Genomic DNA, 17,647 nt, shown 5'->3' on the forward strand with positions numbered 1-17,647 from the left:
CAAAATTGTATAGCAAAAAGACAGGAGCAAACCGACATGGCACTTCGCAAGAGCTTTCGCGATTTTCCGTCAGCGTCTGTCAGGCCAGTTCCGCTCCTAGATCGATCTGGAGACCAGGCTCGATCTACGCTACTAGCACGATCAACCAGTGAGAAGCACGAACCGTCGAGCGGTCGAATCAAATGAGCACATCAGCTGACAACGCTCCAAGAAGGCAAACGCCGATCATATGGCGACATGTAAGGCGTGCTGAGAACCCTACTTAATTAAAACTTCTTCATCTCGGCCTCATCTATTAAATAGATTGGTATGAGGCGGAAAGGCCTTTATCGTAATCTTTGTTCGATTTGAGGGTTCTCGAAAGGCATCCCTTTCATCCTTTGAAAATTAGGCAATTTGGCAGCTGATCAACGACCTGTAGAGCGAGAAGAGGGCGAGATATCAGGTGATGAGCAATGTGGGGATCGATATGGTTCTCGATTGCACCATGTCGATCATGTTGAAAGGAAGAGAGTAAGGCGAGCGACTAGTCGCCTCGTCCGGTGAGTGGCGTAAGTCCAGGGGAACGAGGTGAAACATGCTTCTCGCGCGTGTTGGCTGTTTGAGGACACCAGGGAGTGCGTTTCATCAGCTGCTCGAGTATGATAACACCATCACGTGTTTCGAGGGATAGATTCGACGAAGCATATTGACGAAGTGACTGGCAGGTGTCTGAGTATGATGATATCAGTCGAGTTCGCGCATCTCCTTTGATTCTCGTCGATGGATCATGGGTGTGCTATCTGAGCTGCCCCAGATGGACGGTTATAAATACAATACAATCAGTGGGCATGGGAGTTGATCTTTCACGATGTGGTGATTATCAGGGAGTTAGTGATCTATTTCTCTTGTACGAACAACAAATATCAGACCTTCAACCAGGTAGCTTTTCAAATGGACGCCATCCGCTCTGCATTGAATAATGTCAGTTGTTAGCAGTATCTAATCTCTAGACTGTCCGTGCTAACGATCCTTCATCTATCGTACAGCTTCCTTCGATTAGAAGCGGTAACACCGGGTCAATGGACGGCGATACCTTGTGCGAAACGATAGCGTCCTCGATCAAGGCCGCTACTGATGATTTCGAAGCCACGCTGCCCGGTTATGATGCCGGATCAGGGCCTTGACTAAGGTCAAGGATTCTGTCTCATCGAACGCATCTTCTCCCAGCATGAGCCTTTCCACCTCGTCTAATTCAAAGGGAAAGGCAAAGGTCAAGCTTGATGAGGAGGAAGAGAAGGTCAGGATCGCCAACGCAGACGAGAGAGCTGCGAGCATGAATGAAAAATTCCTGAACAATGAAGCGGATTACAAAAAGGTACTGATGAGGGCGAGGCAAGTTATACTCGAGGCGCACGGACGGCTGCGTTCGGGGGACACAGCCCAGCGCAAGCGAGACTCTGCCAGTCTGAAGAGATATGTCGAAATGATCTTGGACACGGCTATTCCGTGGTGCAGCGCCGACATGAACAACAAAGAGCACAACTGGGAAAAGATCTACTTTTATGAGTTTCACTCAAGCTCAGGGCGTCCCAAGGTTCTGAGCGAAGAATCGAGACGCCTAGTCGAGATCATCTATGGCTTACTGGAAGGCGACAGGGACTCTTTCCCCAAAGGGTCACTGAGAGAATATCAGCTCAGAGGACAGGCGTGGAGATTCGCGACCCGTACTGAGACCCCAGTTGTGCTCGAATGATGTGTGTACTTGCGAAAGGTTTATGTTTATACACCGTATCAGCTACTTCCAGGAACCGGAGCATGATGATGGCATGCATTTTGGGCTTGCGATTCTTCCTAAGGCTGATCTACCGTGCTGCTTCGTCTACATCTGTGAGTTGATATTCTATGCAGAACGTAGGAAACTCGTTCTAGTGCTCGTCTACGTCTCTTCTCGTTCTGTGAGCCTATCAAGAGATACTTGCACCATGTCACTATTTGTAAGCAATGAAGGTCGAAATGAGAATGCGTCATACTTATGGATTGAGCCATGACTACGCCGGAAACGGCTAGTCACGAAATGCTCTTGAGGCCGTTCTTCGGATGTAACACCGGCATCCTTACCGGCCCGGTGATCGTTTTGCCATCTTCTGGGTCATTCCTACTCGTAGCTGTCGAAGTACAAACACGGGACGCGGAAGGCGCCTCAATCCTGTTGCTGTCCCTCTCGATGAAGGATTCAAAGAGATTGCCAGACCGATGCTTTCTCCTGATCAGCCGGCAGACATGAATAACAGGAGGCATGATTTGAGCTTCTCCGTAGTCGCTTCTGCTGTCGATTCTGCCGCGGGACCGATCGGTGGGCAAGCTGAAACACGCTTCTCGCGCGCAAATGTTGAGGCCATCACAATGGGGCACACGAGGTCAGCTGCCGGCCATCAACCGTTTCAAGGGGACAGTCACAGCATAAGGCTGAGGAGGATTCCTCAGCTGACCGGCTTAATTTCAGTCGCGGTATAAGTGGGTGGAGGCTGTACTCCTTTCGTTCCAGTTCTCTCATCCGAGGTCATGTCACGAGCCGCTCCGATATCTATTGGGCATATAAACCAGCACTGCCGAGCACTGGATATCTGAATCTTGCGCCGGCATGTTAGAGTAAAACGCAAACAAACAGTCCCCTCCCAGTTTGTAGCAACTCTCCTAATCTTGAAACAAATATGTCATCCGGCTCCAAAGACAGCGTGAGCCTCAAATATATCAATTTCCGAAGCCGAAGCATTGAATAGATAACGAACTTGCTTGTACGGTAGGACGTCACAAAGCTCATCTCTAAATGCCAGAGTGTGATCGAACTGGCGGAAGCATCCTTCAAGTACACGCTGCCGGGATCGACGCACTCAGAATCCTTGCTTGATTCGATCGGGTCCTGCATCAGATCCAGAAGATCCAGGTCGGACCAGGACTCTTCAGCTGATCAAGTCAAAGAAAAAGACCAGAGACTAGCCGATCGCAAGGCTGAATCGAAGTGGGAAATATTCAATGCGGATCATGCGGCGTACAAAGAGACTCTCATTCGGGCGCGATTGCAGATATCGCAAGCGTGGGAGTTGTTAAGCCAATCTTCTGCTGACGGTCGCAGTTTCGTTCCCGGTCGGACAGCTTTTGGCAAACTGAAAAGCTTGGTGCGGAAGATCCTCGATGAAGCCATTTCTTCGTCGAGCGAGTACGCAGAGCATGACTGGAAAGAGATTTTGCTCGACGAGTTTGATGCCACTCGAACGAGTAGTCAACCTCTGGAGACGGATTCGAGCGATTTCCTCCTAGTCTTGCTTAGTGTGATCGAGGATTACAGGGCACTGTGCGATGCACAGCGTATCTGCGGCATGATGCGAGAATCTTTCCCTGCCGACCGCCAACTGCGATGGGCGCAAGCCTATACGTTTGCCTCGGAATCCTCGCTTGTATACAAACCAGGACCATGAATCCGACTCCTCATCGAGCTCTCCCAATGACAGGCAGAGACAGAGTATATATATTTGTAAGAATGAACGATATACGAAACTACACGAGATGGAAGTCCCTGAAGAAGCCTAGAGCCGATCCGGCAACTGATTTCGTCCAATGTAAGGCGTATGTGTACGAGAACCGTAAATCAGCTATGGGAATCACGAAGATCGTAACTGCACAAACACCATCTACCTTTGTTTTGTTGATCGATGTGGGTCTACCCAGGGAAGTAAGAAGGGCCTTCATAAGCAATGATCCCAGCCTCTTGTAGAAAGCGAAACACGGCTCTTGTAAGGAAAGATTTCTCAACTTGTCCGAAGCATGCATCTCACCAGTACAGCAGCGCAAAACATGACATGCTCTGTTTTACGAGGCGGACTTTCGTGATACCAAAGATTGCCCAGACGGATCTCCAGATAATGCATGAGATAACCCTCTCTCCCCACCCATAGCTGTACTAGTATTGAATCGTGCATGCCTATCAGCAGTCATATGCTGAACGCGGCTACAGAGAGCGCGAAGATGGAGGGCCCACAGCCGCCAGATCACTCGAGCGACTTCACAGCAGCTGCTGAAAATTCGATGTACGGGGACTGACTTGCCGGCGATACCTCATGATTCGGACCAAGGGACGTCGAGCAGAACATCGGCTATGGATAGGAGAAGCTTCCGCCACCCACAAAGCCTGGGAAATTTCCACCATGTACACTGATAGGGAGTTATGGATAAAGGAGGAGTAGCCGAGGTCTTATTTCGGGTCCCAATTTTGCTTCTGGGAACCCTGGATCTGGGTCTGCCGATAATCTATGAAGAGCAAAGAAAGATCACCCGACTGTCAACAGGCCAATGAAATCGCCGGAAAGATGCTTCTTGCGCCTTATCGCCTCTTAATGAGGGTTCTCGGCTGACCCATGAGGTCAACCTTACAAAGGAACGTTGTTCGCGCGAGAAATCGTTAACGTCTGGCACCTAGAAGTGGGACGAACCGTGAAGCGGGACGCGCGATGTGGATTTCATGCTCATGTAAATTATGATGAACCGAAATATTGACTTTACACTTATATTCGAAGATAAATTCATGTCACAATATAGATCACTATGGAAACAACTCAGACACCCCTTCAGAAGGCTATAGCTGCCTATCATGCTCAGGACAGCCTGATCGATGAGGCACGACAGAGTATACGTGCAATTGCTGAAGAACACGGAGTCTCTCGGACAACTCTTTCGGCCCACCTATCAGGGTCCAGAAAGGCTCGCCGATCTGCTCACAAGCACCAACAAGCTCTTACAGATGGAGAAGAGAAGGCCCTGATAGACTATATCCGGCGTATGTCGTTGTCAGGTCATCCTCCTCCATCTCATATTGTCCGCGAGACAGCCCAGGAGTTGCTCCGTAGCCGCTTGAGATTATCAGACGACTGCCCGTCTGACATATCCGAGATCACTCTAGGGGTCAATTGGCTAGCTAAGCTAAGGTCCAGACATCCCTCAATCAGAGCGGTATGGACCAGGACTATTGAACAGTCGCGAATAGATGGATGTTCACCAGAGAAGCTAGAACCCTTCTATGCCGAGCTCAAATCACTTCTTGATCAACATCAATATGATCCAGCAAACATATTCAATATGGATGAAACAGGCATTGCTATTGGTACCACCCAAGCTAGTCGTGTTATGGCCTATATGGAATGTGAAAGAGGTAGCCCCAAATCTCAAAAGGCTTGGAAAGCTGGTGGCACACGGGGGGAATGGATGACAACCATTGAGTGCGTGTCTGCCTCTGGTATCGCTCTCCCCCCCTTGTGTATACTCAAAGGCACAACTGGGTTTAATAAACGCAACCTGCCGCATGAGGTGGATCTGGATCTGGTGGAAAGTTGGAGATGGACTACCTCGAATAAAGGGTGGTCAAGCGATTACTTGGCTCAGAAATGGCTCACCGATGTGTTCCTCCCTGAGACCGAACATCTGGTTGGGAGGCGTCTGCTCATACTGGATGGTCACGGGAGTCACTGCAAGGCTGAGTTTGTTGCTAGGTGTTTGCGGGATGAGGTGGATCTCATCGTGCTTCCTTCGCACTCCTCCCATAAGACTCAGCCCTTGGACGTAGGCATCTTTCAGCCACTAAAGAAAGCGATGGGAAAGATGACAGATATGGTCCTTCGACACAATACCGGACCAGTACCAAAATGGGTTTGGATCACCAATCTTGCTCGGGCCAGGAAGCAAGCATTCACCCAGTCAAATATCATGGTCGGATGGAAGGAGACAGGGATCTATGCCTTTCGGCCTGGCAAGGTGGTTCGGTATCTAACACCTCCGCCTTCTACCCCTTTACGAACTGCCGGAATTACTCCAGTACCTAGTCTTGCAAGCGACACTAGGGCGCTTTTAAGTGAATTCCCCATTCTCCATACACCCAGCAAGCGACGTCTCATAGACAGTCTGAACGGCATCATCACCATGACGGAGGAGACTCAGGCTCGGAACATCATTCTTGAAAACGAACTCAAAGAAATCCAGCAAGGAAGGATTAATGCCAAGCAGCCACGAAAAGGGGCCAATGTTGCATCGATGGGTACACACATATTCACCACCCACGAGTCCCTTGGACAGCTGGTCGGTCTAGAATGGGGAAGGATGTACGGCAGGAAAGGCAAAGGAAGAGAGGCTGCAGCGCAGACAGACACAGAGGGGGGCCGTGGAGAAGACATTCCCGAAATTGGCGAGGAGAGTCCATATGTTAGCCCAGTAGCTGACGAGGACGAGAATCCCTTTCTGTAAGCTTTTATTATGCAGTACACGTGTTGCGATGATCATGGAGTTCTTGGTCGAAAAAGGACCTGGTTGGTTCGACCATCCATAATTATACAGCCCTTGCTGACTCTGTTACATGTACCTTGTAATTGAATATTGTTGGATAAGACGAGAAGCAAAAAGACATGACGACCGTTGCACCCTGATCTGACTGTAAGCCGACCTATGGATAGCAACGAATTCGCCTAGATAACCCTGATCTGACTGTAAGCCGACCTATGGGTATACCCGAGTCTAAATGACGCACAAAATTGGCAAAATGCAAGAAGATCCTAGTCAGAATCGAACCCTTGCGAGTTCTTGATTCCCAGGAAATCAATTCATGGCTAACCTATTACCGGATGTGCTAGTATGAAGTACTTGTTGATTTCTTGTCCCGCTTCCAGGTGTGTCCCGCTTCACGGTGTCAGACGTTATGCCTGGCAGGCCGTGGATTTTTTGTGTTTGTTGTTATTGACAAATGAAGGCACATCACGTCAGTGTAGAAGCCGACTGCAAGGGTATATATACTCAGTACGATAAAGCAAGCTAGACATCGGCATGTCGGCAACCCTCTTTGCTATCAATCAGCTTTACCGTGACCAAATATCCTTGCCTTAAAGGTTAAAACTTGACTCTACTCTATGGCTTCTCCTACTCCTTCTATTCTAGTGCGCACAGGACTGAATCTTCCCCGTAGACTACCCTGTCTCTGACTATGTCCCTGCTTTGACAGTCTGCCACACCTTCAGGTGCAAGCTGTCTCGTCGAGTTCTTCGAAGAAGACAGATCGGTAGGGCTACGGAGCGGTCTTGTAACGGTCTACAAAACATGGGGGGTGGAAGAGGGGAGAGAGCGTGGGACTGAGCTTTCGGAGACTTCCACCCGGCAAGATCCGTCAAATACCTCCTTGAAGACTGGTGAGATGCAAGGACAAGGTCATCAGATGGAAACCACGCCAGCTGAGGGAACAGACCGAGTATCGGGAAGAGAGGTCTTTAAGGCCCACTTCATCGAGCCCACGACGGATCCTTCGCGCGACATGTCCCTGGGACCACCGATAGATACGTCAACAGCGATGGATCTACTGATCGATTCCACCGAGCATCCTCTGGCTCATCTGGCTGCGCCTAAGAGCTGGCAAACCGCAACAGACTGGTTTGCAACAGCTGTCGGCAGTCCGAGCGCCATTACAGCGCATGAGAAGGCTCAGAATGCGGCTTTGCGATCAGCGCAGCAATTCCTCGCCGGGCTCGAGCACTTGGGAGAACAAATCGATGAGCGCCAATGGGCCCGGATCCGCAACTATTTCGAGCAAGTTCTCGCAGGCGTGTCGCTTACAAGTCGTGAGGGAGAGACGATGGTGCAAAGAATCAAATTTGTACCGCTTGCTGACGAACATGGCGGCGTCGGAGGAAGAACCTTGTCTCAGCAAGAACGATGGTGGTTCCTTCTGATGAGGATCATGAAGACCGAGTACTGGGACCGTTACCTGCGGTCGAATGAGCTTTTGTCGGATTCCGAGCTGATCTGGAAAGCGGCCCGGGACAAAGAGTGTATCAAGGCATGGAAATTTGTACATGCGGCGTACGAGGAGTAGTCTATTGTGCATATCATGTTATATGACTCGGGGTCCGACGAGATGGTTTGTTGAACATTGGAGCTGATCGAATGTTCCGTATAGACGTTGAGTTGTTCATGATTCTGAGCTACATAATCGTCTGCAAGCCTATGCGGACCCTCACTCTGGATTGTAAAAGATTCTCACGGCACCTCGAAGTCGCTTCAAGGTCACCCTTTGTCGAAGTCAACCCAGCCTTGAACAAAACTGGGTTCTAAAGGTAAATTAGTAAGCTGCCGGAAGGAAGCTAAATCACCGCTTGACATTGAAGCTATATGTTGAAGAAGGTATCTTAGCAAATAATGTTATATTGTATTGTCTCGCAGCTTACAGCACGAGTCCGGCGCTTGATCACTAGTCGAACCTGTTATTGTTTCAGGTGATTTGACGAGATGTTCCATCTCCTGTGTCATCCAGTCTACTAGATCGAGACCGGTAGGCATTGGCCTTCGACCACCCAATTCGTGAAGCGGAGTGGGGGACGCGATCGATTTGTATTTTTGAATCTGGAGGTGCGATCGAGCTAGCTAACATACGAAGATTACGGATTTAGTAGGTTGAGAGTCTCGAAAGGCGTTAAGGACGGTGGCATGTCGTACAACATGTGAACACGACGGTTTGTCGTCAGACGATGAGATGAAACGCTGATCGTCAGATTGGGTGATCTACTTACGTAACGCGTGGCGTTCTGATCCAAGGCACGCGACGCCCTTCGGTTTGCGGGGCCGAGGCTCTGGGCTGGGGGTGGTGGAGTAATTAGATATTACGGAACCTGATTCGATCGACCTCTCACTCTCCCATGACCGAGCGTACAGCCTGCATGGTGCATGTCATGGGATCGCTCGCTCATCGCTTTCACTTCTTCGTCCGAGGTAGTTCAACAAGATCTCTTGCTAGTTGTACAAGATCTTTGAGATTCACGATACCATCGCAATGACTGCCAACTTTACACCTGTACCACTCTGAAGGCACCATGACGTCGCCAACTCCACACCCACCTGCACACGACGCCTGGAAACGCAGCACTTCCTGAATAGTCGATCATGAGCAGAGGCGACGCCGTGTTCGCGGTCACGCTCGTCTTCTTCACGTTGGCGAGCGTGTTCGTGGGGATGAGGATGGTCTCGAGGTTGTTCATCGTCAAGAAGATCGATTGGGACGATGGGCTTATGGGTATCGCTTGGGTAAGCCGGATCTTGCGGCCTGGCAGAACGAAGTCTGAGCTGACGATTTGGGTTTCGACACCGAAGGGCCTGGCTTTCGCTTTGTCGTTCGCCACGATGTATGCCGCGCAACATGGTCTAGGCCTCCGGGATGCTGGTGAGTTGCCTAGTACGACGATCATTATCCACGTAACAGCACTCAACCCCTATTTGAACGCGTCATCCTCCGCAGACATACTCCCTGAATGGGAACTCCCTCTCAAACGCGCCGAATACGTCTTTTCGATCAGCTACAATCCGGTGCTTATGGCCACCAAATCCTCCATCCTCATACTTTACCTCCGAATGTCTCAAGCGAACCCTTTCTTCCGATGGGCTTCGGTCTTCCTCTTGGTACTGGTCAATACGGCCGGTATCGTCCTCGCCTTCCTGAACATCTTCCAGTGTTCTCCAGTCTCGGCCGCGCTTCACCTCGTCGCTCCCGGAGGAGCCAAATGCATCAACCTCGTCTACCTCTACCTATGCAGCGCTCCGGTGAATGTGATCACCGACCTGGCTATCGTCCTCCTTCCCCTACCGATCCTAACCGGGATCCGGATGGAACGGAAACAGAAATACGTCGTCGTAGGGACATTTTGTACGGGACTGTTCGTCGCGGTCGTAGATGTCATACGGATCGCGTACTTGCAGACGGCGCTTTATCAGCAGTATAGGATGATGGATGAGAACGGGACTACGAGGCCGACGGATTTCGGGTATACGGCGAGTTATTCTTATATGTGGAGCGCGGTCGAGGTCAATACCGGGTTGATCTGCGCGTCGGTGAGCTATATGCAAACGTTCGTCATGACATTCGACCACTCATATCTACCTGATTCATCGTCAGGTCCTGGTCTTGAAACCGCTCATGAAGAAAATCAGTCCGAAAGCATGGGGAGGACCAGGACCAGTGAGAGCTGCTCGTCGCGGTAGCAAGAAGGCTTCTACGAGTGATCCAGGTGCCAAGATGGGATTGGACCTTTCTGTCGCCGATCGTGACGGCGCTGTCGCACTAGGACCCCGACAAAGGTCTTCTTCGTACGACGAGAAGAGCGTTCCTACGATGAGGTTTACGGAGCCTGACCCGATACTTCGGCGACAAGGGGTCATGCATGACCTCCAGCCCATCGATGAAGAAGCTCTTGGGACCGGTGATAGCGATTCGATTAGACCAGCACCGAATCTCACTCGATCGATTTCGCCCTTCTGCGTTGATCCCGGCCGTCCTGCTACCCCAACCCGCAAGGTCGATCTAGGCGATATGGACTTTATGGATTTCCTGGCGATTTCCGAGGCGGAAATGGACGGGGTTGGGAATCGTCGACCGTCTGGTCACAGTACAGAGAAAGACGGGCATCTCCTGGACGAAGGTGTGGTTACCGTCAGACAGCCCGCAGCGGTTTGCAATGAGTTGCTAGGGCGAGAACAGACACGACACCCAGAACCGGCGGCTGTACCGCCGAGGAAACGTCGGATGACCATCCTGACCTTGGGAAGTGCGGTCAGTGGGGCAGGGACTCAGGCGCCTGATACTGCCTTTTCGGACTTTGTCAACTTGACGAGCACGAAGCCTTTGACCGAGTTGAGTCGTCACGAGGCGTTCTGGCCGATCATGAGCGGTAAGAACGATTCCCATGATGAGAAAGTAAGCTTTATCCAGACTCATCTTCGTCCCCACAGTTTCTATCCTGTTCTTTACCTGGGGCTTCTCGTATGGCCTACTGGGCTCTTTGAACGCTCAGATCGAGGATATCCTGAACTTTTCGGCAGGCAAATCTCTCGCTTTCTACAGCGCATACTGGGTGGGGTACTTGATCGGTCCGACACTCGTAGGATACTGGGTCTTGAGCCGAGGTGACGCACAGCCGTTCAAGGCGACGTTCATATGTGGACTTTGGTTATTCGCTTGTGGCGCGATGGCGTTTTGGCCTAGCAGCGTGATAGCTTCTTTCCCAGGTGAGGTCATCAATTTCGATTTCGTGATGATATCTGCAAGCTGATATGGTGAACGGCTACCCAGGCTTCTTTGTCAGCAATATGCTTCTCGCTTCTGGGCTCGCTTGCTTGGAGGTGGCCGCAAACCTCTTTGTGGCTATCGCAGGACCGGATCACCTCAGCGAGGCCCGTCTCAACTTTGCTCAAGCAATTCAAGGCATCGCGAGTGTCATCTCCCCTGTCCTGGCTCACAAGGCACTCTTCACCAATGTGCGGAGCCGAGATTCGCTTGTCGATACGCAATGGTGCTATCTGGCGGTAGGGCTAGCGGTGATAGCCCTGAGCGTAGTCTTTTACTACCTGCCTCTCAACGAAGCGGATAATGCTACTTTGGAAAGGCTGGCCGATGACCGTCAACGCTATACGGGCATTGCGCCGGATACGAAAGTGCTCGGATTACCGATCAAGTGGTTGATGATGGGTTCAGGAATCGCGGCGATGAGCCTGTACATCGGTGCGCAAGAGGCAACAAGCTATTACTGGTTCAACTTTGTCACAGAAGTCTATCAGAGGTTAGTGATGAGCCCTATATGTCACGCAATCCGGAGCTGACAGTCTTGGTTGGTAGGTCGGTCTTCAGTGACGCCTTCAATTTACGCTGTATAGGCCAAGGTATATTCGCGTTCTCTCGATTTTTGGCGGCGGGCCTCTGCTTCCTAGGGATACCCCCTCGCATGTTGCTGGCCATCTGTACGGTCGGCGCGACGGCTTGCGCCGCCTTGACAATCTCTCTACCTAACGGCAAAGCTCCCATTGTCATGGGCATCATCGTCTTCCTTTTCGAGGCCCCAATTTTCCCGACATTGTTCGCCATCACTCTTCGTGGTATGGGACGACACACGCGCTTGACATCGGCGGGATTGGTCACAGCCCTTTGCGGGGGCGGTCTCTGGCCATCGGTCGCCTATGCGATTAGGACAGAACAGGATGCAAACGCTCGGGTTACCCTCGCCATCGTTCCTGTTCTTTATGGAGCTTGTGCAGTCTACGCATTAGGTCTGAACTTATCTCCGACAATACGAAACTGGCTCAAGCCCGGTCTAATAGGCCAGGATCCGAGCCGTCAGCCATCGTTTTCACCTTCAGTGTTTCGACATACAAGCAAAGGAGAACATGACGTATCTGCATCGGCAACGTCCCAGTCGTAGGTTCAGCGAACAAAGGAATTGCATACAGAACTCAAGGTTGTATATCGTACTAATACATTGTAGCAGCATAAAACACATAGCATAGCATGTACGTGGATCGAGGGTTTGAAAGCTACACCAGGTCGCTGGCCGCCTTACGATCGATGATCGTCTCGGCGTCCGAAGTGTTCTCATCGTCCAGAGCGATGCGGCCGCCGACCCAGGGATAATCCTGAACATCCATCCCGAAGACCTCGAGCGACTCTCCCCAGCCTACCGCTCTCGAAGCCCCTTCAATCGCCGGCAATAAGGTGTGCAAAACCGTTCCCGCCCAGGAAACGAAGATAAGGTTCTGAACAACGATTGGACCAAGAGATTTCCACGATCCGTCGTAACTGGCGAATTCCAACATTAACCCGAAGTTCTGGTATAGGAGGTCTGTTCCATCGAGCTGTTATGTCAGTTTCAGGTGTTTCTGAAGGCAATTAGGCAAGACCAGGACTCACAACCCCAGGAGACAGCAAAAGCGCCTTCCAAGGTGAAAACGACGACGACAGTCTGCAATATACATTCCGACGTCGGAGACCACCGACAGAGGGTGCCATCGATATGGCTGAAGATGATATATGCCATACCAAGGTGTGCGAGCAGCGTGTAGTCGGCGATGACATGGTTCCACTCTTCGGTGGCTTCAAAAGAGTTGAGTAAGCCGCATGTTCGCAGAACTATCGTGCTGATCGCTGTCAGAAATCGATCAAGTGGGTGCAAAGCGGAAGGTCCGCACTTACCACTTGGGAAATACCACAATAAGCTATTATGAGCTAGCAATAAACTTGTGATTATTCCATGTAGGAAGGCTCTTTCGCTGAGATAGGTGCCCGTGCCCGATTCCTGAACGGTGACGTGGATGTATCGCTCGTCTGAAGTTGATCTAGGCATTTTGTCGAGGGAGTCGTTTATCTATCACGCCTTGCTCATCATGGACTCACTGACGGCGGAAGTCAAGCGCACATCTTTATACTCTGCCTCGCCGATGATACCCCCTTCCACTGTCTCCGTTGTGTCCCTTTCACGCGCTTGAAACGTCCTTAGACAAAGGGCGATGCATTCCTGAAACGGATGTCGACCCGTCCTTTCGAGGTCCTTTGGGCATTACTATTCTGTATTGTGATGCATCGCTCTACTACATGATCAGAAAGATGGAAGAGAAAAAGTATAACGGGGAGAGCCAGTTTGGGCATGACAAATCGTAACATACATGAAAGGGTCGGAGAGCGGATAGCGGATTTCGATCAATGGGATTATGATTGATCGCGTTTTCGAAAGGTCGGAGGGGTATATTGAGGAGAGTTGGTGTGATCATCTTGTGGATGACGACCTAATGCTGCTGCTGTCCGTTCAAGGCTTGATGTACGCTAGCCCGCAGTTCCGCATGCTCGCCGTCGTTCTCGTCGCCCTCGAGTTCACTTCCACCTTCTGTCAAGCTAAGAATCCTCTTGGCCAGACCTGCGATCTCACCCGCGCCGTTTTCGCCAGCACTTCCCTCGTCATCCGATGTTGAGCCGCGGCGACTACTTCCCTGAGATCGCGAGCCGGGTGATTGAGCAGCCAGCTGCTTTACCCGGGTGAGCAGGATAGGCGAGGCTCGGATGTTGTTCGTCAAGGTCTCGTCTTCCGACTCCAAAAGTTGCACGATGGTCTATGAAGCGCGCGGCTGTCAGCATGACAACACATGACAAACTCGACGAATACCACTCACCCAGACGGCGATGTGCTGGAAGGTCTGATCGGGGCTACCCAGGAAGCGGACGAGATATGCATGCAGACCTCCTTCTGGCGAGTTCCACACTGCGTTGAAGGGCGCGTAGTCTTCCGCCGCCTTTGATGACAGGTTGCCGAGAGCCGCGGCGCTGTTGCCCTGCACTTCCAAACTTTGCGAGTTGGTCAAGGGGATCAGGACTTCACATATTCCCATCTCAAGCAGTTGCGGCTTCAAGTCGTCTATGAAAAGAGTCGAAGGTTGAGCATGACTCGTTTCGAACGAAAAGCAGTTCGACTCACCACTCAGTGCCAGGACAGCCACACAAGCGGTCATCTCGCTCTGTACCAGCAATGGCGCTTGCAAGACAAGCTGCTTGATCCGCTCCACAGCGCCGGCCTCGACGATCGCCGTCTTGTTTCTCTCGCTGCTAGCTGCCAAGTTTCGGAGCGTTGAGATGGCATGGCACTGGACCTCTTCGTTCTCGTCAAACGAGAGCAGCTCGATTAACGGCTGCAGGAAACCGGAGTCGATGATAGGAGATTCGTTGCTGGGGTGGATCGAGACGTTTCGAACACAGGCGGCGGCAGAGAGGATCAGAGGAAGGTAAGAGGAGTGGAGAAGACGCAAAAGCGGGGTCAAGCCGTCGGCTTTGACGATTTCAAGCTGATATTTCTCTGTCGAGGATAAGGCTTGTTAAGCACGTTGACTTGGGTGCCGAACCTGAAAACGGCGACTTACCATCGCTAGCCAGATTTCGCAAGGCCAAAGCAGCCTGACACTGTACTTTCAGACTAGGGCTGTCCATCAGTGCGACCAGGCTCTGTACGAGCTTGGGCTCAGTCGAGGCGAGCTTTTTCCGGTTGGCACCTGAGTGACATAGCCTCCGTATCAGCGACAAGCTAGAAATTCACCCGTGCGTCCGACTCACCATCAACAGCGATGTTGCTCAAGGCGGTCGTGCAGTAATATTGCACATCGGTATCCGGCGAGTTCAACAAGCCGACCAGCACGGGGATGGCTCCGGCGTGTACAAGCTGGTGCCTGTTTTCATCTGCAGACAACCGTCTTTTCAGTTGGAACTCCCATTCAGACGATACGGAAATGAAGTTAGACCCTACCACTATGCGTCATGTTCAACAGAGCTCCGGTAGCATTCCTCTGTACCCTCATATCCTTCGACTTCGCTAGTCGAGTCAACGGTACCAAAGCACCGGATTTGGCGATCTTGGTCTTGTTTTCGTCTGCAATACCGAAGTAAAGGGTCTCAGCCCATGCTCGATAAACAAGATTTTGTAGCGGGCTTACCGTGAGTGGCCAAGTTGGTGATACATCCGACAGCGTTGCATTGAACCTCGACGTTGGGTGAGAGCATTTGTCGGATAAGGGGCTCCAGACCTCCCAACCTAACGATCAAAAGTTTGTTCTCCGCTACAACCGTGAGACAACCTGGTCAGCCTTCTCGTCACACAGAACGCAACGACTGAAGTGGACTCACGGTTCACAGCCAGGTTTCCCAAAGCGGCACTAGCCGCTCTCTGGACTTCGGTATCATGGCTTCCAAGCAGGAACAAGACCGGATCCAACGTGTCCCTCCCCACCTCGCGGACTTCCTTTTCCGTGATCTCTGCAAACGCCAAAGCGGCAGATCGTTGGAGGTCGACATTGTCGCTGAAGGAGAGGGTTGTCAAGGAGGCAAGGGGGGAACCGGTGAAAAAGTTGGTGGTCGTTCGGTCTAGAAGGTTGCATGCAGAGATGAGTGCATTGTCGGATTTCAAATATATCAGCGCTCTTGATCATGTGATTTGTCTATCTGAACACTGTCGGAACTCACTCTCGAGGTGGTGCAACAATTCGCTAACAGCCTCCCGTTCGTTCTCGAGCAACAAAGGCTCGTAAGACTGTTTACGCGCCGAACCGCCTGAGATTCGTGCAGAGACAATTGCAACATAGGGGAAGGGCGAGAAAACGGGTAGAGAGATCGTTAGCGCGCCTCTCCACAAAACATATTCTTCCAGACAAAGACCCGTCCGGGAAGTCGTTCATATCTAGCTCGAGACGAGAGTGTCCGAGCCCAGCCCCCTCGGCATCTAGAGCTTTCGATCCCAAACTCATCTGGTGTTCCGTCTTAAAACCATCGCTAGTCCGTCTCTTCTCTTGTGCCTTCCGATAGTCTCTGAATGCTTTTTTGCCAACCCCGTTCCTGAGAGACGAAGCGCGAGATCGCGCTATGCTTCGCAGAACATTTTTTCGACCTCGAACGCAACCCTCGTTCTTCTCACATCCCTCACTGGCGAGTCAAGGGTACGACTGGATTTCAACAGTGTCGTCATACTGGAGCTTCGGATCTTCAAGAACGAAAGAACCCCCGAGACGAGCTTCTTCTTCGAGATGACAGAACATGTCAGAACGTCTTGTTCTATACTGTATGTAGGTTCGGCCAGTGTCGATTGCCTTGGTGGTGCAGCGTTGTCGAGAGTGTTTGCACACGACAACCGAATTCGATTTCTTCCCGGCCGTGCCAAGGCAGTGTTGTTCGAGTTTCCATCTTGGAATTTCACTCTTTCTCGATGCCTTATCTTTCTCTAACCCTTGTCACAACCGCGAGGGTCTTTTTGAAGGATCTTCGTTGCTCGTCTGAGATTCCCTTCTATCGTTTTGATTTTCATCTCGACCCGTAACCTCTAGCCTGGGCTCGACCCCAACTCCGACCTCGATACCGGATACATCCCGCTTGGCTGAAGACGATTGATGATGATAGCGAAGGTGATGGTAGTCTGGTAGTCTAGTTGCACCTTGTGCACGAGACAAGACGAGACGCCGCATGCTCGAAGAATGGACGACGCAGCGAGAGACCGCGAGAGGAGAGGGTTTAACTTACATCCGCAACAACTAGAAATCTGACCCATCGTTCGACTGTGCTGTTATCCTGCTCTCTGCTGCGTGTTCGTGAATGGTGCTAAGTTCGCACGGCAACCGAGATAATGAAGATGTTGATGAGGTAGGATTGGAGGCTGAGGGCGAGCGGTTGATGGGGAATGAGCTTGAGGTGTTCCGAATTCGGTCCTTGTTTAAGCGCTAGGCTTGTTGATAAGTTGTGTCGAGGACGGTATCGACCTCGAACTTTCAGTGCAGCTCTTCGATGAGGGTAGAAAGGTAACTCGACCTCCTTGATCCCTATTCCGAATTCGATATCGTCTGGATTACTACGCAGAGGTTCGGTAGGCGATCCGGCCTGGCGTATTTGATGCGTGTTGTTTTGTGTGCGTTTCCTTTGATCGTGACACAAAGAACGCGAGGGTCTCTGTTCTGCGACCGTCCGATCGAGGAGGAAGAGCAAGCTAGAGGGTGAAAAGAGCCTTTCGAAGTTTTATGGAATCGTATGGATGTTGGCGCTCGTTCTAGTCTGGCTGTCTTGTGCATGGAGTTGATGCTGATGACACCTGGTGATGATGGCATGGCATATGGTGGGAAGTCACTGCATGTGTGTGAGATCCGGGCTGCGGCCATTCGCTTTCTCACGCGTCACGTCACGATTTAAGGAGGACCTAACACCCTCAGTCGTCCAGGCTATTACTAGACATTCATCGACGACCTACATCTTCAGAACCTCATATACAATCGTCTCTCGGTACATCCCGCCAAAGCCCACTAATCTTCG

At 51.3% G+C, this 17,647-nt stretch overlaps 7 protein-coding genes across 7 annotated transcripts; 5 read left to right on the forward strand and 2 right to left on the reverse strand.

Annotated features, from left to right (window-relative positions):
• Positions 1-1,210: 1,210 nt before the first annotated feature.
• On the forward strand, positions 1,211-1,735 carry HD553DRAFT_342611 (uncharacterized protein; the record flags this gene model as incomplete). Its single annotated transcript, XM_046182768.1, has 1 exon — positions 1,211-1,735. One exon carries the CDS (start codon positions 1,211-1,213, stop codon positions 1,733-1,735), a length of 525 nt encoding a protein of 174 aa, XP_046036356.1.
• A 958-nt stretch (positions 1,736-2,693) lies between these two features.
• HD553DRAFT_350434 (uncharacterized protein) lies at positions 2,694-3,458 on the forward strand (the record flags this gene model as incomplete). Its single annotated transcript, XM_046183531.1, has 2 exons — positions 2,694-2,717; positions 2,787-3,458. The coding sequence occupies 2 exons, from the start codon at positions 2,694-2,696 to the stop codon at positions 3,456-3,458; spliced, it is 696 nt and encodes a 231-aa protein (XP_046036357.1).
• A 2,278-nt stretch (positions 3,459-5,736) lies between these two features.
• HD553DRAFT_342613 (uncharacterized protein) lies at positions 5,737-6,270 on the forward strand (the record flags this gene model as incomplete). Its single annotated transcript, XM_046182769.1, has 1 exon — positions 5,737-6,270. One exon carries the CDS (start codon positions 5,737-5,739, stop codon positions 6,268-6,270), a length of 534 nt encoding a protein of 177 aa, XP_046036358.1.
• A 656-nt stretch (positions 6,271-6,926) lies between these two features.
• HD553DRAFT_342614 (uncharacterized protein) lies at positions 6,927-7,882 on the forward strand (the record flags this gene model as incomplete). Its single annotated transcript, XM_046182770.1, has 2 exons — positions 6,927-6,953; positions 7,019-7,882. 2 exons carry the CDS (start codon positions 6,927-6,929, stop codon positions 7,880-7,882), a joined length of 891 nt encoding a protein of 296 aa, XP_046036359.1.
• Positions 7,883-8,772: 890 nt separating this feature from the next.
• Positions 8,773-12,304, forward strand: HD553DRAFT_43896 (major facilitator superfamily domain-containing protein). The gene is made up of 7 exons (XM_046184226.1): positions 8,773-9,087; positions 9,154-9,223; positions 9,299-9,888; positions 9,953-10,724; positions 10,786-11,061; positions 11,126-11,612; positions 11,669-12,304. The coding sequence occupies exons 1-7, from the start codon at positions 8,947-8,949 to the stop codon at positions 12,246-12,248; spliced, it is 2,916 nt and encodes a 971-aa protein (XP_046036360.1). The 5' UTR covers positions 8,773-8,946; the 3' UTR covers positions 12,249-12,304.
• HD553DRAFT_43865 (uncharacterized protein) lies at positions 12,305-13,310 on the reverse strand. Its single transcript, XM_046184225.1, has 3 exons — positions 13,016-13,310; positions 12,734-12,952; positions 12,305-12,665 (listed from the first exon to the last, which is right to left on the reverse strand). The coding sequence occupies exons 1-3, from the start codon at positions 13,164-13,166 to the stop codon at positions 12,361-12,363; spliced, it is 675 nt and encodes a 224-aa protein (XP_046036361.1). The 5' UTR covers positions 13,167-13,310; the 3' UTR covers positions 12,305-12,360.
• Positions 13,311-13,367: 57 nt separating this feature from the next.
• Positions 13,368-17,391, reverse strand: HD553DRAFT_312348 (vacuolar protein 8). The gene is made up of 10 exons (XM_046180087.1): positions 16,868-17,391; positions 15,821-15,907; positions 15,485-15,721; positions 15,295-15,417; positions 15,108-15,230; positions 14,918-15,040; positions 14,728-14,856; positions 14,289-14,663; positions 13,987-14,228; positions 13,368-13,926 (listed from the first exon to the last, which is right to left on the reverse strand). The coding sequence occupies exons 1-10, from the start codon at positions 16,893-16,895 to the stop codon at positions 13,606-13,608; spliced, it is 1,788 nt and encodes a 595-aa protein (XP_046036362.1). The 5' UTR covers positions 16,896-17,391; the 3' UTR covers positions 13,368-13,605.
• Between the last annotated feature and the right edge of the window lie 256 nt (positions 17,392-17,647).

The sequence above is a fragment of the Filobasidium floriforme genome (genome assembly GCF_021052385.1).
Source record: "Filobasidium floriforme strain CBS 6241 chromosome Unknown HD553scaffold_12, whole genome shotgun sequence".
Taxonomy (NCBI): Eukaryota; Fungi; Basidiomycota; class Tremellomycetes; order Filobasidiales; family Filobasidiaceae; genus Filobasidium; species Filobasidium floriforme.